Consider the following 26,008-nt stretch of genomic DNA (forward strand, 5'->3'; position numbering starts at 1 on the left):
CCTTCTGCAGGACAGGAGAGCTGGGAGGAACCTGTGGGAAATGGACCTTAATACCCAAGTTCTCCTTGTGGGGTAAATCACTGCCTCCCAGTGGGTCTCCCATCCACAGAGAAGCATTTGAATTTGATCTTGGTCAAAACAGCCTCCTCTCTCCTCCGTTCCCTCCTCTGAAGGTCTCTTCCTGGTGCTTGAACTTAGAAACCACAAGGGCCTGTACTGGACCAAAGAATCACACCCAGGGTGGGTGGCCTAGATCTTGAATTTTTAACATCCAGACAACTCCCCAAAGTATTTTTGTCTGCATCGGGGAGGTTTCTTTCATTGTGAGCAATGGAATCTAGCTCTGGCTGACTTAAGGCTGAGGTGAATTTATTCAAAATGCACAAGGTAGCCCATGTAATTAAGGAAAAGCTGAAGACCAGGCCAGGAAGGACAGGAACACGACAGTAACAGGGATCTGAGCAACGGGAACAAAGGGTGTGTGCAGTCAGGGTGTCGGGACCATGATGCACCTGTTTCTGTTTTCTCTCTCTTCCTCACCGTCTCATTGCCCTCTTAGCTGGATGTTTTCAGCTGCAGATAAGAGATCATGACTAAGAATGGCTTAATAATAAAGCTATTTCATTGCCTCATGTAACAAGTGTTCTGGAGATGAGTGGTTTGTGGTTGTCGATCAAGTCACAGTCTACATCTCTGATTCTTTGGCCATTCCATCACAAAATGGCTGCTGCAGCTCCAAATGTATTCTTTCCCCAATATTGCAAGCAGAAAGAAAGATAAATAGCAGAAGTAGGGTGTGCTCCTTTTTATTAAGGAAGCCTCCCATCACGCTTCCCTTTATAATCCTTTGGTTGGAACTGGGTCACATGGCCACCTCTAGCCACAAGGAAGGCTGGGAAAGTGAGTAGCTGGCATAAGTGATGAGAAGAGCAGTGATTGGCTTACACCAGGGCTTCATCTCCTGGGGCTTGGCATATTGCTGCACAAAACTAAATCAGAGTTCTGTTAGCAAGAAGGAAGGGGCAGTAACTCTCAGGATTCATCTTCCCTGGAAAGGCAGCCAACATAGCTCTGGTCACCATGTTTGAGTCAGAAGGCATGAGTGAAGGGTACTGTTTCAAAAAGGAGCAGGACCCTATGGCTGGGAGAAGGGGGAGGAAAGCTGAGTACAAAAAGGACACATCTCTCCCTCTCTCTCCCATTGGCCTTTTCAGATATCAGGAGGTACTCTAGCCTAGCAAGGACAGGCTCTATAATTTGGGTGACCCAGTAAAAATAAAAATGTGGGATGCCTTATTCAAAAACTGTTATGAATTTCAAGATGGTGGGTAGAAGATCATTAAACAAACATGAGACACTTCTGAACATGGGGCCGTGTGTGACTGTGCGGGTCACACAACCATAAGGCCTGCCTTGGGCCTAGCCCAGAATGGAAGCGTCCATCATCCTAGGAGAGCAAGCCTGAGGTGTGGTGTTTTAGGGTCTATTTTTCTGTTTTTGTTTTTGTTTTTGTTTTTGAGAGAGAGAGAGAGAGAGAGAGAGAGAGGGTACAAGTGTACAAGGGGCACAGAGAGAGAGAGAGAGAGAGAGAATCCCAGGAGGGGCAGGGGGAGAGAGAGAAGTGGGGCTCACCCAAAGCGGGGCTCGAGCTCATCAAATGTGGGACTCAAACTCACAAACCATGAGAGCCTGACCTGAGCCAAAGTCAGATGCTGAACGACTGAGCCACTCAGGTGCCCCTAGGGTCTGTGTTTGTATGAAACTGGATTAAATACATTCGTGGACGGTGGGGAGGACTGTGATTTGTATTGGTATAATTAACATATGTCCAGGCATTTGTACAAACTCTCAGTTAAAGAACAAAGGAAGAGGTGATCACACCTCTTCTGGGTGTATAACCCTGGACAGAATTCAGGGAACACAAGTTCTCAGGGAGCTTCCACTGTATCCCACCTGCAGCAGAGGAAGGGGGGGTGGCAAGCCAGCTTCACCCCACGTGCCCATTCAGACCTGGCACTGCTGTGTGTTATTTGATCATCAGCATGACCCCGTGCAGTGTAATGTATTATCTCCGTCTTCTAGATGAGGTTGCTGGGGCTCAGAGAGTTCCAGGTCATCTGTGGTACATGGTCAAGCTAGGATTGGAAGCTGGGCAGTCTGAATCCAGAGTCCACGTTTATCAGCACTCCATGGGACTGGACAAGTCTAATGGAGTTGGGGTCATTGTAAGCAGTAGGTTTGACCAGACTGTTTTTCAAGGTCTTAGAGTCCTAGGGTCCATGGACAGGTGTGTCCAAGGATATCCCTCCACAAACAGGAATGCAGGGTGGATGATAGCTCCAAGGATGTCAATCACAAATAAGCTAGGGAGTCTGAGCCAGGAAATAAACTTAGTTTTCCTCACAAAAGGGTCTGTCACACAGTTTCTGAAAGGAACCCACGAGCCCGGAACATTTGTCTAAATACTTTAATTAAAATGCACTATAATAGGATAAAAGCTGGAGTTTAAAGGCAGTGTTCATGTTTGCTAAGAAAACAGATGAAAATACTCCAGGTAGACAAATATATTTTGATAATGGAATTTTAAACAGCCTCTTGGTTTTAATTTTATTTAAAATATTTATATAGTTAAAAAAAATAGCTTGCTATTCATTTTCTACCACAGTACAGGGAACGCTGAGACATTTTAAATTAGTAGAGATTCAACACACATAAATAAAGATTCTGTTTCAGCTGCAGAATTACAATATTCTGAGCTATGCCATCCACACCTTGGCAATCACCCAGTCTAATTCTGCTTGGAGAATAATGCTAGCCTCAAATTCAATTTATTTAATATCCAACTTTTGTGAAAGGGTCAAGTTTAATGAAATATCACAGTTAAATTAAGACACTGCTAATCTCATTTCAAAATCAATTTTTTTTTTTTTTTTGCGTCCATGAAGTACAGCCAGATCAACACCCATCCTGCACACCTAGAAAGCTGATTTGAGGATTAACACAACAATCTGCACAACCTGAACCACAGAACTCAGCAGGTACACGGCGCGGAGAGGTGAACTGGGGGAGAGAGAAGCCATGGAGGGTAGGGAGTTGTTTTTGCTTGCAGAGAGAGGTAGGAGATGGCGGTGGGGTGGGGGGGGGGGGAGGGTGGAATATGGGAAAAGCACCCCCCCAAAAGCAGCTGGAGAGAAAGTGGAAAAGTGGAAACAGCTGCAGGGACTGAACTAAAAAGAGAGAAAGGAAAAAGGAGAGGGTTTCAATTCCACTAAGACTCTGTAACAGGGGGAGCGCAGAGTCGGAAACTCCACAGCTGATACCTGGCGGTGCTCTGGTGGGAAGGGCGAGTCCCCAGGAGCAGAGTGAAGTCTGGGCGGTCCTCGGGCCACATGGGGAGTGGTGGTTCCCCTGCTGGCAGGACATTGGGTAGAGGCTGTGTGGCCCCCGCCCCCACAGGCAAAGGTGTCAGCGGACCCCGGAGAACAACCACATTCGCTGGTGCTGGAACAAGGTCGTTGGGGGTGAAGCCTGGTGCCAGATGCATGTTGTGATTTGCCACAACCCCTGAAACGCTGCTGCTACGCGATCGCGTGAACTTTTTCTGGGGCGGGGCCGCAGTCTGGGCATCAGTGGCAGCACAGACCCACAAACGTTCCAGACCCACACCCGGCCGTCTCTCCGTGAGACCCTCCCGCAGAGGGGCAGAGCAAGTCAAACCACAGTCCCTCAGAAACAAGGGGTCAGGAAACACAGTCGCATCTGAGATAAAACTCAGGAGGGAGGTACTGCCTGGGAACCTGACAGCTTGGTCATGGACAGTGTAAAAGTGGGGAGTGGATGGAAGCCAGAGACAAAGGATGGGTGCGGGATTGCTTATTGGGTAGAAAAGAGTTCCAATCCTAGAGAATGGGTACCTGGGTGCCGCCATGGTCACCAATCCCGCGCATGCGCATACGCACCGACAAGCACCACCACAATCCACCCCAGTAAACTAAGCAGCGCCATCTAGTGGAGAACGGAGCCATTACACCAAGCTCCGCCCAACGGAGCCAACCTCGGTCTTCAGGAACACTAGTCTCTCTGCCTGCTTAGTTTGCGGACTGTAAAGAGATTCATAGTTTGACTTCTAGGGGAAAACAAAGTAAGTTCAATCGTATTTCAGTCTGTTCGCTGGTCCATCTATTCAATTTTCTCTTTTCTTTTCTTTTTTTTCTCTTTTTCGTTTCTTTTTCTTGAATACAGAAAGAGAAAAACTTTATTTTTATTTTCAATTTTTACTAAAAATATTTTTATTTTTTTCTACTATATATTTTACTTTTGTGTAAATTTTTTCAAATTCTATTTTACTTCCATCGTTTCATTTTATTTCTATTGCAGTGTATTCATTTTTTCAAATTTTCAAAGGATTTCCTTTTTTTCTTTCCCTTTTTTTCTCTAATCAAGCTCCTTTCAACACCCAGACCAAAACACACCTAGGATCTACCATAATTTATTTAATTTTAGTGTGTGTGTGTGTGTGTGTGTGTGTGTGTGTGTGTGTTGTTTTCAGTTTGTTAAGTTTAATTTTTTTATTTTAATTAAAAAAATGTTTTTACCTCATTAATTCCTTTTCTCCCTTCAAAATGATGAAATGAAGGAATTCACCGAAAAAGAAAGGGCAGGAAGACACGACAGCCAGGGACTTAACTAACACAGATGCAAGCAAGATGTCTGAACCAGAATTTAGAATCATGATAATAAGAAGACTAGCTGGAGTCGAAAATAGATTCGAATCCCTTTCTGTGGATATAAAAGAAGTAAAAGCTAGCCAGGATGAAATAAAAAATGGTATAACTGAGCTGCAATTTCAAATGGATGCCATGGTGGCAAGGATGGATGAGGCAGAGCAATCAGCGATACAGAGGACAAACTTATGGAGAACAATGAAGCAGAAAAAAAAGGGAGATTAAGGCAAAAGAGCATGATTTAAGAATTAGAGAAATCAGTGACTCATTAAAAAGGAACAACATCAGAATCATAGGGGTCTCAGAAGATGAAGAGAGAGAAAAGGGGGTAGAAGGGTTATGTGAGCAAATCATAGCTGAAAACTTTCCTAACCTGGGGAAAGACACAGACATCAAAATCCAGAGAGCACATTCATCTAGTGTTGTATCCCATTAGATTCAACAAAAACCGACCATCAACAAGGCATATCATAGTCAAATTCACAAAATACTCAGGTAAGGAAAGAATCATGAAAGCAGCAAGGGAAAAACAGTCCTTAAGCTACAAGAGAGGACAGGTCAGGTGTGTGGCAGACCTATCCACAGAAACTTGGCAAGCCAGAAAGGAGTGGCAGGATATATTCAATGTGCTGAATCAGAAAAATATGCAGCCAAGAATTCTTTATCCAGCAAGGCTGTCATTCAAAATAGAAGGAGAGATAAAAAGTTTCCCAAACAAAAATTAAAGGAGTTTGTGACCACTAAATCAGCCCTGCAAGAAATTTTAAGGAGGACTCTCTGCGGGGAGAAAAGATGAAAATAAAAAACAAATAAATAAAGACCAAAAGCAACAAAGACTAGAAAGGACCAGAGAACACCACCAGAAACTCCAACTCGACAAGAAACATAATGACAATAAATTCATATCTTCCAGTACTCACTCTAAACATCAATGGACTAAATGCTCCAATCAAAAGACATAGGGTAACAGAATAGATAAGAAAACAAGACCCCATCTATATGTTGTTTACAAGAGACCCACTTTAGACCTAAAGACACCTTCAGATTGAAAGTAAGGGGATGGAGAACCATCTTTCATGCTAATGGACACCAAAAGAAAGCCAGAGTAGCCATACGTATATCAGACAATCTCGACTTTAAAATAAAGACTGTACCAAGAGATGCAGAAGGGCATTATATCATAATCAAGGGGTCTATCCACCAAGAAGACCTAACAATTGTAAACATTTATGTTCCAAATGTGGAATAACCCAAATATATAAATCAATTAATCACAAACATAAAGAAACTCAAACATTGATAAGAATACCATAATAGTAGGGGACCTCAACACCCCACTTACAACAATGGACAGATCATCTAATCAGAAAAATCAACAAGGAAACAATGGCTTTGAATGACACACTGGAGCAGATGGACTTAACAGATATATTCAGAACATTTCATCCTAAAGCAGCAGAACATACATTCTTCTCCAGTGCACATGAAATGTTCTCCAGAATAGATCACATACCAGGACACAAATCAGCCCTCAACAAATACAAAAAGATTGAGATCATACCGTTCATATTTTCAGACCACAACACTATGAAACTCGAAATCAACCACAAGAAAAAATGGAAAGATAACAAATACTTGGAGACTAAAGAACATCCTATTAAAGAATGAATGGGCTAACCAAGAAGTTAAAGAGGAAATTAAAAAGTACATGGAAGCCAATTAAAGTGATAACACCCCAGCCCAAAACCTCTGGGACGCAGCAAAGGTGGTCATAAGAGGGAAGTATATAGCAATCCAGGCCTTCCTAAAGAAGGAAGAAAGTTCTCAGAAACACAACCTAATCTTACACTTTAATGAGCTGGAAAAAGAACAGCAAATAAAACCCCAAACCAGCAGAAGGCAGGAAATAATAAAGATTAGAGCAGAAATCAATGCTATCAAAACCAAAAACAAACAACAACAAAAACAAACAAACAAACAAACAAAAAACAGTAGAACAGATCAATGAAACCAGAAGCTGGTTCTTTGAAAGAATTTTCAAAATTGATAAACTATTAGCCAGTTTGATCAAAAAGAAAAAAAAGAAAGGACCCAAATAAACAAAATCAAGAATGGAAGAGGGGAGATCACAACCAACACAGCAGAAATAGAAACAATAATAAGAGAATGTTATGAATAATTATACACCAATAAAATGGGCAATCTGGAAGAAATGAACAAATTCATACAAACATATACACTACCAAAACTAAAACAGGAAAAAATAGAAAATTTGAACAGACCCATCATCAGTAAAGAAATCAAATTAGTAATCAAAAATCTCCCAAAAAACAAGAGTCCAGGGCCAGATGGCTTTCCAGGGGAATTCTACCAAACATTTAAGGAAGAGTTAACATCTATTCTCTTGAAGCTGTTCCACAAAATAGAAATGGAGGGAAAACTTCCAAACTCTTTCTATGAAGCCAGCATTACCTTGATTCCAGAACCAGACAAAGACATCACTAAAAAGGAGAACTATAGACCAATTTCCCTGATGAACATGGATGCAAAAACCCTCAACAAGATATTAGCCAACAACACATTAAAAAAATTATTCACCACGACCAAGTGGAATTTATACCTGGGATGCAGGGCTGGTTCAATATCCACAAAACAATTAATGGGATTCATCACATCAATAAAAGAAAGGACAAGAACCATATGATCCTCTCAATAGATGCAGAGAAAGTGTTTGACAAAATACAGCATCCTTTCTTGATAAAAATCCTTAAGAAAGTAGAGATAGAAGGATCATACCTCGAGATCATACAAGCCATATATGAAAGACCCAACACTAATATCATCCTCAATGGGGAAAAACCAAGACCTTTCCCCATAAGGTCAGGAACAAGACAGGGATGTCCACTCTCAAAACTGTTATTCAACACAGTATTGGAAGTCTTAGGCTCAGCAATCAGACAACACAAAGAAATAAAAGGCATCCAAATCAGCCAGGAGGAGGTCAAACTTTCACTCTTCGCAGATGACATGATACTCTATATGGAAAACCCAAAAGATTCCACCAAAAAACTACTAGAACTGATCCATGAATTCAGCAAAGTGGCAGGATATAAAATCAATGCACAGAAATCTGTTGCATTCCTACACATCAATAATGAAGCAACAGAAAGAGAAATCAAGGAATCGATCCCATTTACAATTGCACCAAAAAATACCTAGGAATAAATCTAACAAAAGAGGTGAAAAATCTATACACTGAAAACTATAGAAAGCTTATGAAAGAAATTGAAGAAGACACCAACAAATGGGAAAATATTCCATGTTTCTGGATAGGAAGAACAAATATTGTTAAAATGTCAGTATTACCCAAAGCAATCTACATATTCAATGCAGTATCTATCAAAATAACACCATGGGGCACCTGGCTGGCTCAGCCGGTTAAGCGTCTGACTTCGGCTCAGGTCATGATCTCACGGTTCGTGAGTTCAAGCCCCGTGTCAGGCTTTGTGCTGACAGCTCAGAGCTTGGAGCCTGCTTCAGATTCTGTGTGTCTCTCTCTCTGTCCCTCCCCCACTCTGAATCTGTCTCTCTCTCTCTCTCTCAAAAATAAATAAACATTAAAAAAATTTTTTTAAATAACACCAGCATTCTTCACAGAGCTAGAACAAACAATCCTAAAATTTGTATGGAACCAGAAAAGACCCCGAATAGCCAAAGCAATCTTGAAAAAGAAAACCAAAGCAGGAGGCATCACCATCCTGGACTTCAAGCTATACTACAAAGCTGTAATCATCAAGACAGTATGGTACTGGCACAAAAACAGACACTCAGATCAATGGAACAGAATAGAGAACCCAGAAATGGACCCACAAAGTATGGCCAACTAATCTTTGATAAAGCAGGAAAGAATATCCAGTGCAATAAAGGCAATCTCTTCAGCCAGTGGTGCTGGGAAAACTGGACAGCAACATGCAGAAGAATGAACTTGGACCACTTTCTTACACCATACACAAAAATAAACTCAAAATGGATGAGAGACCTAAATGAAAGACAGGAAGCCTTCAAAATCCTCGAGGAGAAAGCAAGCAACAACCTCTTTGATCTTGGCTGCAGCAACTTCTTACTCAACACGTCTCCAAAGGCAATGGAAACAAAAGCAAAAATGAACTACTGGGACCTCATCAAAATAAAAAGCTTCTGGACGGTGAAGGAAACAATCAGCAAAACTTTTGGCAACCGATGGAATGGGAGAAGATATTTGCAAACAACATAGCAGATAAAGGGTTAGTATCCAAAATCTATAAAGAACTTATCAAACTCAACACCCAAAAAACAAATAATCCAGTGAAGAAAAGGGCAAAAGACATGAATAGACATTTCTCCAAAGAAGACATCCAGATGGCCAACCGACACATGAAAAAATGCTCAACATCACTCATCATCAGGGAAATACAAATGAAAACCACAATGAGATACCACCTCACACCTGTCAGAATGGCTAACATTAACAACTTGGGCAACAACAGATGTTGGCGAGGTTGCAGAGAAAGAGGATCTCTTTTGTACTGCTGGTGGGAATGCAAACTGGTGCAGCCACTCTGGAAAACAGTATGGAGGTTCCTCAAAAAATTAAAAATAGAACTACCCTATGACCCAGTAATTGCACTACTATGTATTTATCCAAGGGATACAGGTATGCTGTTTTGAAGGGGCACATGCATCCAATGTTTATAGCAGCACTATCAACAATAGCCAAAGTATGGAAAAAGCCCAAATGTCCAACGATGGATGAATGGATAAAGAAGATGTATATATATACAATAGAGTACTGCTCGGCAATCAAAAAGAATGAAATCTTGCCATTTGCAACTACATGGATGGAACTAGAAGGTATTATGTTAATCGAAATGAGTCAGAGAAAGACAAATATCATATGACTTCACTCATGAGGACTTTAAGACCAGAACAGATGAACACAAGGGAAGGGAAGCAAAAATAATATAAAAACAGGGAGGGGGACAAAACATAAGAGACTTTTAAATATGGAGAACAAACAGTTACTGAGGGGGTTGTGGCAGGGGGGATGGGCTAAATGGGTAAGGGACATTAAGGAATCTACCCCTGAAATCACTGTTGCACTCTATGCTAAGTTGGATGTAAATTAAAAAAAGAAAAAGAAAAAGAAAAGAAATCAATTTTCTTTCCAGGACAATTCTTGGAAAACCTCAAGAATCTCTCACTTTATATAATAAGCAGTATACATTCAAGAGTTGATATCTAAAATAATGAGTATGTTCATATAAAAAAAGATTCCTTATAAAATAGGATCTCACAGTGAAGGTGCCTTCAAAACATTTTGCCATCTACTGAAGGGTAATACACTGACTTGATTGATATATCTGAAATACTTGCTAAAAATGGAAGCATTCTCTATGCTTGGATTTAGAACATGAAGTGCGGGGGCACCTGGGTGGCTCAGTTGGTTAAGCATCCGAGTTGGGCTCAGGTCACAAGCTCTTGGTTTGTGGATCTGAGCCCTGCATTGGGCTCTGTGCTGACAGCTCAGAGCCTGGAGCCTGCTTCGGATTCTGTGTCTCCCTCTCTTTCTGCCCCTTCATCGCTCACGCTCTGTCTCTCTCTCTCTCTCTCTCAAAAAAGAAAGAAAACAGAATATGTAGTGTAAATATGAATATGATAATTGGGGATGGTAAAGCAAAAATTAGCCCAAACCTCCAGATTTCCCCTATTTAAAAACAGTGTTTCCCAGTGAAGTTATGTATATGATTTTTTTAATTACAGCACTATTTCTTAACAGCATAAGATTGAAAACATGGCAAATGCCTGTCAATTGGAGAGCCGTTAAATGTTATGATACTTGCAGACAATGGACTAGATTGTAGGCATGAAAAATAAGCATCCCCTCTATATAGTAAGAAGAAAGAATCTTCAGAATAAATCAAATGAAAAACAACAGCAGCTCTAGTATGTTATTATTTGTGAAAGAAAAAAAAAAGGAAGAGCATGAGAAATTGATAATAGTGGTTGCTTCCAGGAAGGGGACCAGGGAGGTTGGGCACCAGGGGTAGGAGGGATCATTTTAACTAGGTAGCCTTTCATACCCATAAAATTTTATTAAAATAAATTAATAAAAGCTTTTTAAAAGGCTAAAATAATGCTGCTCATCACTATATACAATGTGATTACTCAGATCACATGGTATGTCATCAACTAGAGAAATCTGTTTGTTACCCTGGGATTTGGAAGTGTTTAGACCAGGCTGAGAACTCCCATATTGTTTCATTTTTTTCACAGGGGAAATGAATGTTCTGGTTTTAGGCCCATAGACAAATACACACATTTGTAAGCCCTCAAAGGCCTCTTCAGCAGTTCACAATGTCCTGCAATTTTATATAAAATGGGCAGTACCTATTGGAATTCCGGGGCTTTTTGTGTTCATTGTTGCTGGTGGAAACAAATGGCCCAGGACGGGTTTTTGTGTTTAATCACCCACTCCCCCAAGAGCCATTAGATATGCAAATGAAATCCTCCCAATATTCAGTGACTGAGGACTCCTCCCCATCCCACCTCCCCCCCTTTTATTTTGAATCATTAAAGCAACATGATTTGACTTGATCTGGGGAAGCATCAGGAACTTCAGTGGTGTCAGCTGTAATTTTGTCTTCCAGGATTAATGGAAGTTGCCACCATCATCTCTATGGCAAGGGTGTTAAAGTAAGCAAGCATGAATCCCTGCAGACCAGAACTAGGTGAAGACATCGGACTCAGAACTGAATGCAACCCGGGGACAGATCCATGCTTAACTACCCTAATGGGCATCCTGTCCCTAATCAGGTCAGGTGAGCCACAGTTCCCATTTAGCCAAATGAGCAGCAGAGCATAACTACCCTTCTGCTGACAAGCTGTTTTTGTTTTAATCTCTACACCCAATGTGGGGCTTGAACTCACAACCTTGAGATCAAGGGTCCCATGTTGTACCCACTGAGCCAGCCAGGCTTCCCACCTGCTGGCAGGTTTTCTATCCTTGAAATGTGGGAGATTGAAACCCAAACATTCAATAACCCTTTAGTCTCCAACAAAGCTTCCCGGAGGGTTGGAGTCCCATTCTGCCTAGCCTTTCCCCACAAACTTTTTAAATAGAAAAGAATTTTGTTTTTAAAAATAACAGTCGGAAGATGTAGGGTTCTCAGGTGATGGTGGGAACTCAGGGACACTAACGACATTTGTTGACTTCAAAACCAGCCTTGGCAGAAGCCCGCTGGGCCAGAATGACAGACGCTACTGAGTCCGGGAGTCTGGGCCTGTAGGAGAGGGGCGCGTTGCTCGGGACGCGCCTGCACCTGCCGGAAGTGGCTCGCTGGCGGCAGCCTCACTCGGCCTCCTGCTTCTCCTCTGGGATCTCCTTCTTCTCCTCCGGGGTCTCCTTCTTCTCCTCGGGGATCTCCTTCTTCTCCTCGGGGATCTCCTTCTTCTCCTCCGGGATCTCCTTCTTCTCCTCCGAGATCTCCTTCTCCTCCGGGATCTCCTCCTCTTCGGGGATCTCCTTCTCCTCCGGGATCTCCTTCTTCTCCTCCGGGATCTCCTTCTTCTCCTCCGGGATCTCCTTCTTCTCCTCCGGGATCTCCTTCTCCTCCGGGATCTCCTCCTCCTCGGGGATCTCCTTCTCCTCCGGGATCTCCACCAACAGGATCTGTTCACCGGGATCTGGGCCTGGGCTCATGCGGATCTGCACCGAGTGCTCCTCCGGCCCAGCCGCCCCTTCCCTGCCTTCCTCGGGCCTCTCAGGGGAGGCAGGTGGCGGAGAGCTGTGGGCTGGGGGCTCTGGCGGTGCTGGCTGGTCTGGGGCGGCGGATCCCGCCTCTCCCGCAGTGTCTTGCGAGCTCTTGGCCTGAAACCAGAAAGGGTGATTGGTGAGGGAAAGAACATCGGACATTTCTTGGAGGGGTCTTAGAGGGGTCTTGCACACCTCCCTGTTCCCCTTCCTCATACCCCCAAGGAGGAGAATGGCAGAGCACTCAGGGGTTCAATATAATGGATGAGAAGTGGGGGGATGGAAGGCATCAGGATTATTTGGTAGACACAGAGTATATTATGGTGAAGTTTAGGAATTAAAAAGTCCTGGCTGGACTTAGCGGAAGGTCTTGGGGATATTTTGGGTCTCTGTTGATGGGCAGGGCTAGAAGCCAGAGTGGAGCTGCAGGTTCAAGCCTGCCCCTGAGCCATTGAGGGAGGAGAGGCTGAGACCAAGAAGGAGAACCACCAAGCCTTTGCAAAGCTGAGCCGGCGGCCCTGTCCACTTACCAGTGGCCCTGTCCACTGTCCAGTTACCAGGGCTGGGTGCTCCTAGGTGAATGAGACAAATTCTAAGCAAACAAGGTAAAAGGCTGAGATGGCAGAAGTAGCTGTGGGCTGTCCCCCTTTCTGGAAGGTCTCAAAGGTTGAGACCTCTCCTCCCCTGGGAGAAGAATGGGCAGGATACCACTGGCATTAGGCTGGGCTCAGCCCCCATACTTGGGGACTTGGTGGGTACTTCCAACCCCAGCCTTTGCGGTTCCTATGGACACTGGCCACGGTCTGTGTATCAGTAAAAACCCAAGCCTTCATGGATACTCGTGACCCCACCTGCCCTGTCTGACCCATCTCTGCATGAAAATAAATGGGAGAGAGTGGCCCCCAGAAAAGGGGGCCTGAATGGTCCACAGCTATGCAAGACCCACATGTGAATTAAAGTGAAGGCGGTCAGCATGCTCGTGAGGAACAGAGATGTCTGAAGTTTGCTCAGGTCATAGGGTGTTGAAGGAAGGGAAGTGGGGTAGGGAACCCCACTCCAAGAACCCAAGGCAGCTCTGGGGACAAACCACTCCCTCTGTCTCAGTGTTCCTGCATGTTTTGGTACACCTGTTCCACCTTCCCCTATCTGCCCTAAACTCTGACAACACTCTTCCAGGGCAAGATGGTGCCCTGATGGGGCTTCCTGAAGCATCCTGCTGTGAATGGATCCAGAAGAATCGTGGGAAGGTTGGTCAAGTGCTTCGCCATGTTCAAAATGCCTTATACTTTTATCCAAGGGGCACCTGGGTGGCTCAGTCAGTTAAGCATCCGACTTCAGCTCTGGTCATGATCTCATGGTTTGTGGGTTCGAGCCCTGCATCAGGGTCCATGCTGACAGCTTGGAGTCTGCTTCAGATCCTCTGTCCCCCTCTCCCTCTGCCCCTCTCCCACTCATGCTCTCTCTCTTTCTCTCTCAAAAATAAACAAATATTAAAAAAAAAAGACATCCAAGGTATCCTGCTTCATCCATACAATGCCATGTGGCAACCATGAGTAATATGCATCTCAGAAAGCTTGAGGAACTTCCCCGGATCACAGACCTGGTGGTGACAGAACTGGGATTTAGACCCGAATCTTTGGATTATTATTTAAGAGCTCCTTGCACTCTGCCATTCTGCCCTGATTGTTCTAAAATTGACTTTTATTAGAATTCTCATGCAAATTTAATTCACATCTCCAAGTTGCCTGGGTAAAGAGCTAATATTCAGTAGCAATAAGCCCCATTTCAGATAAAGCCTTTCACTGTACTGAGAAGAGCCTTGGAGCTCACGTCTGCTCAGTCCCACGCAGCAGCCGGCACTAAGGACCCCAACTTGCTGGTTCGACCTTGACTCTGACAGTTTGTGAGCCAGGCAATCATATCTGTCCTCAGTCTGAGGCCCTGGGTGGCTGTATCTTGAGAAGATACTGGAACCCCAGGGAGCTTTGATGTCAACTCCCAGACTCCAGATATCAAGTGATCTCTGGACAGGTCCCCCAGACTCTGACACCAGCCTGGATTGAGACTAAGTTCACTAGGCTCGTTTCCTGCCGCGCACCCCCCCCCGCCCCCTGCCCAAGATTTATTTATTTTTGAGAAAGAGAACGCAAGTGGGGGAGGGGCAAAGAGGGAGGGGAAACAGAAGATCCAAAGCAGGCTCTGCGCTGACAGCAGTGAGTCCGATGCGGGGCTGGAACCCACAAACTGCGAGATCATGACCTGAGCTGAAGTCAGACGCTTAACCGATTGAGCCACCCAGGTGCCCCCTTTGAATTCTGTCATGTGGACTGCAGTCCCCTCCCTGCCACGGAGCTGCTACCTAACCACGGCCTCCTTCCCAACAGCCTCCCTAAAGGACAGTCATGAATAGTCATAATTAGTGCAATCATTCTAATTGGCATTTTTGGCATTAGTCACAGAAAAGAGTCCCAGAACTAATTTTAAAATTCCCTTCAGATTTCTGAGGACTGGGGCGGGTAGGACAGTTGGCACTGTGCCTGCTGCAGAGTTTTTTCTCTTCAAATCTTTTCAAGTGTCACAGACACAAATATAAAATATGAGGACATCACTGCCATCTGGGGAGGGACATTCCCTGCCCACACCCACTGCTCCTACCTCTGCAAGTGCAGGAGGACTTCCCGTAGGAGGGTTGCCCCCCTCAGCCCAGGCAGGGGAGCCTGGTCTCTCCACACCACCACAGTCAGTGGCTGGGGAAGTGGCACGCGATCCGATTCTGTCCAGTGACAGTGAGCCCTGGGACTTTTGCTGGAATCATGGGGAAAGAGGGACTTTCTGTTGGGAGTTGCTAAACCAGAAGGATGTAACCCTAGTGCCCTTGTGATGGGACGCCGTCCCTGAGGAAAGCAGGAATGACAGAATGGCAAAACCAGTCCCCTGGGCATCGTCTGAACTCCTGGATCCAGCCTTGCCTGAACTGCCCAGCTACCTGACCCCCATCAATTCCCTGTTTTTTTAAGCTAACGTGAGCTGGCACCGTGACTTGCATTTCTGTCACTTGCAACCAAATGAGTCCTGACTGATGTGAAGAAGGGGAGAGATTTCCCCGCTCTCTGAGGCACCCTGGCCCTCTCTCTGGCACGAGGCTGAAATGGACAGGGAGGCTGGGGAACCAACCGCGTTACCTGTTCCAGCAACTCCTGCTGCCTCGCTGCTGCCTCCAGCGCAGCCAGTTCCTTGAGCCGGGCCCTCAGGTGGGCAAGCTTGCCGGCTTTTGCCCCCTTGGCGCCCATCTTTCCTGCTATGGCCAGGGCGGCGTTGAACAGCTTGGGGGTGCCTGCCCGGGGAGGAAGGATGAACACGCTCTTCTCCTTGGGCTTGTTGTTATTTCTTAGCATGCGCCTGAAAGAAAGCAGCGCCCGTGAACATCACAAGCATGCTCTGGGAGAGAAGAAAGCATCATTCACGTAGAATCCACTGGGGTTGTGGTGTGGCGGTGGTGGTTTTGGCCGGCGAACTGTGAGTAAGCACGGCGCGAAGTGCTTTATGCGTCGCATCTCAGTCAGTGATGGGAGCAACCGGGACGACGTGGGTTTATTGTCTGTACCTTATAGAGGAGGGATGCAGGCTCAGAGGGGTCAAGAACTTTTCTGAGGTCACACGGGAAATACTGAATGATACTATAACATATGGACTCAGAAATAGGATGCTCCGCTGAAAAAAGACCCAAAGCCTTTCCCTTCTCTTCCTTTTGCTTCGCTGTCATTTTGCCATCCTCACCATCACCTCTGTCAACACTTACTGAGTGTCTGTATGTGTCAGGTGCTATGCTCAGTCCTTTACAGACCCTCTTCAGTGGCCCCTGAGATCCCCCTCCCTGGTGTTCCCTCCCCTTGAGGGGTGAGTGGGACATGTGACTTGCTTTCAACCAGCAGAATACAGCAAGGGCGATCAGATACCACCTTTGTGAATATGTCACATGGGACTGTGATCTCTGTCTTGCAAGGAGACTCTCCCTCACTGGCTTTGATGAAGCAAGTGGCCATGTTGGGGGAGGCCCACGTGGCAAGAACCAAGGGCAGCTTCCGGCCGACAATTAGCTGGGAAGTGAGACCCCCAGTCCTACAACCACAAGACACTGAAGTCGGCTCACCAGCATGTGACCTTGGAAGCAGGTCCTTCCCCAGGGGACATTTGAGATGGGACTCAGCTCTGGCCCGCACCTTGATTACAGCCTTGCAGCAGACCCACCAAAGCCACCCCAGACTTCTGACCCACGGAAACTCTGAGGTAATCAATACGTGTGGTTTTAAAAGCTACTCAGTGTGTGGTAATATCATTACGTAACAACAGATAACTGATACACATTCTGTCATTTAAATCTCACAGAATCCTCACAGGTAGGCCCTATTTTTCTCCCTCATTTCAAATAAAGATATGCAAGGCCAGAGGGGTAAGTAATTTTCCCAAGGTCACACAGTGAGGAAATCACAGGGGCAGAATTAAAACCCAGATTTAAATGCAGTTTGCCACCCTGCTCTCTAAATAAGGAGACGATCTTCCATCGAACAGAGCCCCAGCCTTTGATAAGGAATATTTCACGCTACAGATATGTGATGAGTGGTTTGGCTCAAGAACAAATGAATTGTGTCTGCAGTCTAGTGGGCCTAGACTCCTAATTGGCAAATTCATTCACCAGGGCTCCAGCAAAACTTGTTTGTTTAAAAATGAGGCCATTACTGGCTGCTTATCTAATCAGAGGCAATGGATTTAAATTGTGCATATTGATATTAATTGCCCAAGACTTGCATTTTCCGGCTGGGACTCCCCCAGGAGAACACAAACATGATAATTCATCAGCGGCCTCTCCATGCCTGGCACTGTCACCTGTGTCATTTAGTCCATAACTCACAGCATGACAGTCTGTGGGAAGGCTCGGCGTGGTACAAAAATGACACAAAAGAACTATCTATGGGACTTTTTCTGATTGCTAAGGGGCTGTCTCTCTTTTGAGACACTGAGCTGGCTTCTGGGACATTGCCAGATTAAGGAAATTCAGCCTCATTTTCCGATGACGCATTTTCCTATAAGTAGGATCGCACATTCATCCCTGGAGAAAGTAGCATGCATGAGACCTTTTTGCCCCATTTCTTGGAGCGGCCAAGCCAGAGAGCTGAGCACTTCACTTATTCGGGGCCTCCGGTCCTCCATCTGTAAAGCAGGTAGTTTAGACAGAATCCCACACGTGGCTGTCACCAACTCAGACGTCCCCAGGCTCTGTGGCTCTCAGATCGTGTCTTTTCCTTTGATGGGCAGAGCTCCCACATGATCCTCTGCCTCTGTCCTCAAGCTTGCCTTTCCAGAAAACCACCTCTCTGATGAATCATGCCACAGCTCTGGTCCCAGGGCCTCTGTGCTGCAAGGCCCATCGGCACCTCCTTTCTCTGGCTGCTCCCCACCCCGGGCCAGCACCTCAGCCCCTCGGCCTCCTCCAGTGCCAGGCACAGGCTCACCACACGTGGTCAGGAGCCTCTGCGGGATGCTAGTTGATTTGCCACACCCTCACCTAACCTAGCCAAAGAAATGGGTGGCTTTCTTGGGCCTTGCTCCTCTTGCTGGGGGAAGAAGGCAGGGTAGGGGGACCTGGAGCCCGCTCTCCGACATAAACAGTCGATTCTCACTATTCCTGGTAGTGTCGCTCTGTAGAGCCCCTGCAAACACCGAATTAGTGAACACCGAGTCATTGTTTCTGGGGCAAACACAGGCTTAGGTTTCTGCGAGCCTCTCATGACAACATTTTCATCAACTGATCAATATTTGTGTGTGTTTCTGTTTACAGACATCTTATGTAATACACAGTTGATTCATTACCATTGAACTCACGACGAACATCTCTGAAAGTCATGCCTCAACGAAGCTTGTCTAACCCACGTGTTTCCTCTGTAAGGCCCATCCCAGCCTTCTTGCCCTTGGGAACACAGACAGCACCTCAGCACTACACTTAGGGGCCATTTTAAATAGCAAAATCACCAATAAGGATCACAAAAATGTGAAAAAGGTGGCACTAAACAGACCACAAAAGGACGCTTGCTTCCAAGTGTTCAGACGCTTACGAGCTGAAACAATAAAGCAGAGCATCACCTTGTTCATCTTCTGCCCAGGACGTGCACTTCGGGCAACTCAAAGTTTTCACTGCTCTGCACACATCCACGGATTACTGGGAATGCCCGTGAGTGCTGATTTCGGGGTTACAAATAAATTTTAGTGAGTAGGCGAATTGCAAACACAGAATCGCAAATACGCGACTAATGAGGATTGGCTATATTTCCCTGTTCCTCGGGAGAGCAGGAGGAAATGGGCAAATTTTGTGGGAGAAGTTCAGATAGACCGGCCTTTGGAAGGGCCCAGTGGCTTCCCTAAGAGCAAACAGGGAAGCTGGGTTACAGGGTGGCCTCCTTCCTCAGGGGACCCCAGCATCCTGCATGTATTATGGGCCAACATCAACACAGCCTCCATTCACCTGGGGGTGCCGAAGGGGTTTTCTTAAAACTTAAGTCATGTCAAATCATTTGTCTGTGTAAAACCCCACACAGCTGCCATCTCCCTCAGAATAAAACCCAAAGCCACTGCAAGGCGTCACCTGCGAGGCCCTACCCAAGCTCATCCCCTTGACTTCTCCCATCCGATATCAAGCTACTCTTATTTTCTTGCTGGTCCACGCACACACTGAGCTTGCTCCTCCGCAGAGCCTTTGCACATGCTGTTCCCTCTGGCTGGAATGCTCTTCTCTGCAAGCAGTCCTGCTCATGCTTTTATTCTGTGCAGGTCCCGGCTGAAATACCACTTTCCTCAGAATGGTTTTTCCTGGCCAACTTATCTCAAGTAACTCCCTCCATCACTTCTGTCTCCTCGATGTGGTTTGTGTCCCCTCACAGCCCTGTGCCCAGCTGGGGATATCACATAACCATTCATTTCTCCATTGTTGGTCTCCCCTATTAGAATTCAAGCTTTATTTGGTCCCTGCTGTGTCCCCAGGGCCTAGAACTATGTACTCAATACATTATTGTGTGCTGTGAATGGAGGCAGTTTATTTATGGTGTCATTTCATAGAATGAGGTAGAAAATAGGAATATATGATAAAAGGCAAGGGAGGCAAAACCAGATATATAGATTTGAAAAGGCTTTATCCAATGAGAAAATTATAGAGAGGATTTAATGGATAAAGAGGAACCATTATTAATGTTCACTGAGCTCTCCCACATGCCAGGTACCTTGCTGGAGACATTCATACACACTATTTTATTTAATCTTCCCAACAACACAGTAGAGGGGATTACCCTTATTTTATAGAACTGCAGAAAACTGAGACCCGAGAAGTTGAGTAACTTCTCTAAAACCACACATCCAGTACCTCACACGGACAGGGTTTGAGCCCTGTAACTTCCCAAGCCTGTTGTGGATTTTCTACCACACCCTGCTGCCTCCATCACTCAACTCAAAACCTGATCTGAAGGGTTTGAAAACAAACAAAAATAAAAAAAACTTCTTTTCTAAAAACTTACCTATTCTTCAACAGTACAAAACACAGATACATGAGGTGGTTCCATGCAGCACTGTTGAGAATTGTAAAATATTGGAAATGGCCTAAACGCCCATTCATAGAAATGGTCTGCAAGCATCAGAGGAATGCAGATGGGTCTATGGCCTGATAGAGAAGGCTTCTCAGGATTTGTTGTCATGTGAAAAAAAGCATAGTGCAAAAGAAAGTCTACAGTATGCTACCTTTTGTGTGAGACAGAAAAGAAAAGAAAATATTCACCCATCTGCCCATTTCTGCAGAAGGAAACACATTGAGGAAGCAGCAGAAGCTAATGAGCCTGGGTTTGTATAGGGGCAACCGGTTGGGGGGTAGCTGGGACAGTCTCCGGGCATCCCATTTTGTTGCATTATGACTTTGGGTGCCATATTCATGTTTGACATATTCAAAACAACAAAAAATCAACAAGGATTGGGGGTGAGAGGAATCATAAAAAATGGGATGCAAACCTGGGTGTATTTCACATGAACAGAACACCCACACTAAAGGGAGAAAAAAGAAATGAATCCAAATAACTCTGAACACAACACTTACATCGTAGACACTCAGGCTAAAGACCAAAGGAAATGTACCAAATGTTGAATTCTGCTGAGAAGGCTTCTCCCCAGCCCCCACCCCAGTGGTATGGGAGAGCAATTCTGAAACTGCTTTCTCTATATGGTAGGACTGAACAAAGGAGTTAATGTTATGAGGGTAAAGAGAGCTAAATTTCTCAGGGTTGGAGAAGAAATTTACCAAATATGGGAAAGGAACAGATTAGAAGGATTGCCATGGTGTTGGACTGAAATCGTTAGGTACAGACACAGATACAGACAGCAAAATAGATGTTGATATATACACATATATAGATACACTTATTTTTTTAATGTTTACTGTTTTATTTTTGAGAGAGAGAGAGAGAGAGAGAGAGAGAACACAAGTAGGGGAGGGGCAGAGAGAGAGAGAGAGGGAAAGAGAGAATCCTAGCAGACTCCACACTGACAGCAGCGAGACTGATGTGGGACTCGAACTCATGAACCATGAGATCATGACCTGAGCTGAAGTCGGACGCTCAACTGACTGAGCCACCCAGGTGCTCCTACACTTATTTATGTATATTTGCATATGGGTGTATTTCCCAGCTCTGCCCACTTCAGAGCCTAGTAGCACCCCAGTAGCAATGAGCACATGGAGTGCTCAAATATTGGTTTCTAAAAACCATTTCCATCTACAAGGAATCAAATGGCCATTTCCAGGGATGTGGCAGGGAAAGCACAAGATGACCCCAGAGCATCTTATTGTGGCTCTTAGCAAGAAAGTGCTAAAACGTGTTGGGGACGTTACAAAGAGTCACAAGAGCAAGCCTGAAGAGGCGCCTGCTGGCCAAATTTAGTGCAATTTGACACCAAAACAATGACTGTAACATGATATTTATGGAACAAAACAAATCCATATTGATATAGATAAATGAATAAACCAATAAATGGGAAGGAAGAGAAAGCTCTTCCTTAAAGTAGAATGCTCACTAATAAACGTAGAAGGCACAATACGTAGGAGTCAGAAAATTACCATTTGGCAACCACTGCGGCAATCACTGATTTAGCAAGAACCCTCAATGGGCACTGGAAGTAGCAAGTGAAGGCTTGATGGGGAACAGGAGGTCCAGATAGCCTCAGAGTGACTCCCCACTAATTACTTATCAATTTCAAAGAGAAAAATGTTAACTTTAGAGTCCAGAAGGCTTAATTAACCAAGTGATGGAAAGGAAAATAATCAATAATACTGGGAGAAACCAGCATCTCATGCCTCTCGATATGCTGCACTAAGAAGAATACAACATCCCTTTTTTTTTTTTTAAAGTAAGCTCGGGGCGGGGCGCCTGGGTGGCTCTGTCGGTTGGGCATCCGACTTCAACTCAGGTCACGATCTCGCGGTCCGTGAGTTCGAGCCCCGCATTGGGCTCTGGGCTGATGGCCCAGAGCCTGGAGCCTGCTTCCGATTCTGTGTCTCCCTCTCTCTCTGCCCCTCCCCCGTTCATGCTCTGTCTCTCTCTGTCTCAAAAATAAATAAATGTTAAAAAAAAATTTAAAAATAAATAAATAAATAAAATAAAGTAAGGTTGGGGCGCCTGGGTGGCTCAGTCGGTTGGGCATCTGACTTTGGCTCAGGTCATGATCTCGCAGTTCGTGAGTTCAAGCCCTGCATCGGGCTCTGTGCTGACAGCTCAGAGCCTGGAGCCTGTTTCAGATTCTGTGTCTCCCTCTCTCTCTGACCCTCCCCCGTTCATGCTCTGTCTCTCTCTGTCTCAAAAATAAATAAACGTAAAAAAAATTAAAAAAAATAATAAAGTAAGTTCTACAACCAACATGAGGCTCGAACAACAACAAGAGACACATCCTCTACTGACCCAGCCAGCCAGGCGCCCCCACAACATCACTTTTGAGTAATTTCTGCCCTAATGCAGAACCTGAAGGTAATCATGAGAAAATATCAGAACATCAGCTGAATCTAAATGAAGAGACATTCTACAAAATAACTGGCCTGTCCTCTTCGAAGTCACTAAAGATGGAAAAAGGCTGAGGAACGAACCCAGATCGAAGGAGACTGCAGATACGAGGCAGTGTAATGAACAGGTGGTCCTCCACTGGATTCAGGAATAGAAAAGAAGATAGGAAAGGCCATAAAAGGCACGACTGGGACAATTAATCAAATTTGAAGATGGATTAGGGATGAGATAATAGCATCGTTTCAATACTGAATTTCCTGATTTTGATAAAGGTACAACGGTTATATAAGCGAAAGTTTTAGTCTTTACAAAATGCACACTGAAGTGTATACAGACTTTTTAAAATAAAACTAATGTACCTGGCCTTCTTCCGGAGTAACTTCTGAGACTCGGGATAATGCACCAAAATTTCATTCAGGTCCTTCTTATCCAGAATGAAGAGGTTGGTGAACCCGTGGGCGACCACATTGGCGGTGCGACGATTCCCGCCACCAACAGCCAGCAAGCTGGGGCAGAAAAGGGAGGGAGGTGAGATGTGGCAGGCTGTGGCTGTGATCCCACTAAAGTGCTCCTCTCTACCTCTTGCCTGGAGCATGGTGGCGGCCCCACACGGCGGAGAGCCGGGGCCGACCCTGCATATGTCAGCATCCACAGCCCTTGAGGACGAAGTCCCACCCGCTGGCCACCCGCCCCTCCAGCTGGGGCCCACGTCTCCTCATTTCACCCCAGCGTCCCTCTGACCTTATTTCTCCAAACACAGATCCAGCCTTCAGCGTCACCAGCACGGCCTTCCCATCAGGGCCACCCAAGACTTGCACCTGTCCTGCCTGGATGATGTACATCTCTCGGCCTATCTCCCCCTGAAACAGAGAAAGGGTGAGCCCCTCTGTCCTTTCCCAAAATGACCATAAAGGCAGCAGGGCTGGGCCCAGAGGCTGGTGGCACAGCACAGAGGAATGTGAGCCGGCATCCAGCCCCACCACCAACTTGGTCGCTTCCCCTCTGGGGCCTCAGTCTCCCCATCTGTGGATTGGGGAGAGCGGCCACCCCGAACCTGCCTGACAGGGTTATATGGGGAGTTAGTGGTGTGATGGAAAGCAAAATTTGAGGTAAGCTAGGAGGTGCAGGTGCAATGCATTCTGCAAACTCCCATTGATACACTCCAGTGGAGGGCCCAGAGGCATGGAAAGTCCAACAGTGGCTCATACAATAAGCTGATACCTGTGCCGAGCACATACCACTTCAGGAGCTTGGTAAGCATTGGCTGATTGAAATAGGAATGAGAACAACATCAGTCATGTTGTCTGGCCCTTGTACAATGTTCGTCTGTGCGAGCCACTGTTCTAAGTGTTATATGTGTCTGAGCCTGCTTAATCCCCAACAGCTCTGGGATACGAACTCTTTGCCTGAGGGCACAAAGCTAGGCCAGGGGAGAGCAGGGATTTGAACCCAGGCGGTCTGATTCCAGACTTTATGGTTGTTGTGGGGTAAACTGTGTCCCTCCCAAACTCACTTGGTGAAGTCCTAACCCCAGTTGCTCAGAATATGACCTTCTTTGGAAAGAGGGTCATTGCAGATATAATTAGTTAAATTAAGATGAGGCCGAACTGGAGTTGGGTGAGTCCCTCACCCAACATGACTGGTGTTCTTATAGAGGGGACATTTGGACAGAGACAGGCATACAGAGAAGACAACATGAAGTGACCCAGGGAGGGGAGAGCCATCTATAAGCCAAGGAGAGAGGAGCGGATCCTTTCCTCACAGCCTTGAGAAGGAACCAACCCCTACCGACACCTTAATCTTGGACTTCCAGCCTCCAGGATGGTGACACAATACATTTCTGTTGTTTAAGCCACCCAATCTCTGGTCCTTTGTTACAGAAGCTGTAGCAAACTATTTCAATGGTCTTAACCCCAAATTAAAACAAATGATGAATGAATAGCTTGCTTTGGACTGCCATCAGAAACCCCGTCTGTTATGCACCTTCTGATCCTCATGCCCCCAACAGACCCCTACTTCCTGTGAGTCACACCTGAAAGGACAGAGATCAAGGGCAGGTAAATCGATTACACTTCTGATTCATTTGACAAACGTTTCCTGGACATCTCACGCATGCATGAGCTTCTTAACAAACGGGAAGTTTCATTTCCCTGTTTCTATGTTCAATTTGACACGGACTGAAGGGTCTAAAGAGCTCACCCTCACCTAACTAACCAGCCCTGTTTGGGGGGGCGGTGAGGGGGGGGTGCCCCAGGGGTGTCTCAGAGAAATTATCGCGGAGTAAAACTGGACAGCAGAGGGTGCCATTCGCACTTGCTCATCAAGGGCTCACTTCCACCTGCCGACTCCAACCACCTGGCTGACGCTTCCTTATTTGCAGTAAATTCTACATTACCCTCAAGGATAATAACAGCAGCAATGGTACCTCCTCTGTGCCAGCACGGTGCCAAACTCTGTAGGCACAACTTACTCAATTTGCACAACCATCCCATGAGGCGGTACCCTCAACATCCCTACTTTACCCATGAGAAGAGAGAGAGTCAGAGAGGGGAAGCCAGTGCCCCAAGGCTGCACGGCTAGGAAGCAGCTCCAGCATCAGACAAATCACTCTATTGCTCCCAAACCCCTTGGCCTCTAGGGCTGCCTCTCTAAATTCTCAACCAGCTGTAACACTGTTTCCCCATTTCCCTGGGCTCTCTGCTTCCAGAAACTTCACTGCTGCACAGCATACAACTTGGAGATGGGGGCCTTCTTGGGCTGGTTTCCTGAGGCTTACAGGGGTTGCTTGGGCTTTTTTTTTTCACCCCTGTACACACATTGTCTTGACAGCTTGGGAACAAGAGGACTCAAACCTGAGTTTCTGTCCTTCCACCTTAACCACTCACTCACCAGGTGACCTTGGTCTCACCTTGAAGAATGGAAGCAGAAGCCCTAGACATGTGGAGCCCTGGGTTCAAATCCAAATGTTTTCCAGGATCAGAGGGGTGGTTTAAGGAGTGAGGGGAGCCTGGTATGGGGCAGCGGGGAGGGGTGGGGCCTGTGGCATCAGGAGGGAGGGCAATGTTCCCCTTCAGGGGACTCTTGCTATTTGGGAAAGTAGGGCTCAGTGCTAACAGATTTTTTTCTGTTTTCAGCCAGAAATCTGACTTTCTATGCAAAGCTTCAAATTAAAAAAAATGTTTTAATGTTTATTTATTTTTGAGAGAGAGAGAGAGAGACAGAGACAGAGTGCTAGTGGGGGAGGGGCAGAGAGAGAGAGGGAGACACAGAATCCGAAGCAGGCTCCAGGCTCTGAGCTGTCAACACAGAGCCTGATGCAGGGCCTGAACCCACGAACTGTGAGATCATGACCTGAGCTGAAGTTGGATGCTCATAAAACTGAGCCACCCAGGCACCCCAAAACCTTCAAGTTTTTA

The 26,008-nt window shown here is 45.7% G+C and overlaps 1 protein-coding gene across 1 annotated transcript in view; it reads right to left on the minus strand.

Annotated features, from left to right (window-relative positions):
- Positions 1-12,177: 12,177 nt before the first annotated feature.
- The window catches only part of CNGB1 (cyclic nucleotide gated channel subunit beta 1), a gene marked incomplete at its 3' end in the record, with an annotated part of 66,397 nt that continues 52,566 nt past the window's right edge, over positions 12,178-26,008 (minus strand). The window contains exons 30-33 of the mRNA XM_047079247.1: positions 23,334-23,452; positions 22,952-23,098; positions 15,696-15,912; positions 12,178-12,630 (exon numbers count right to left, since the gene is read on the minus strand). Coding sequence (XP_046935203.1) covers positions 12,178-12,630; positions 15,696-15,912; positions 22,952-23,098; positions 23,334-23,452 — 936 coding nt within the window. The remainder of the gene's footprint in view (positions 12,631-15,695; positions 15,913-22,951; positions 23,099-23,333; positions 23,453-26,008) is intronic.

Source organism: Lynx rufus, unplaced genomic scaffold (genome assembly GCF_022079265.1).
Source record: "Lynx rufus isolate CCGP_SWC_20201006 ecotype Redwood Valley unplaced genomic scaffold, mLynRuf1.p SCAF_16, whole genome shotgun sequence".
In the NCBI taxonomy this organism is placed as follows: Eukaryota; Metazoa; Chordata; class Mammalia; order Carnivora; family Felidae; genus Lynx; species Lynx rufus.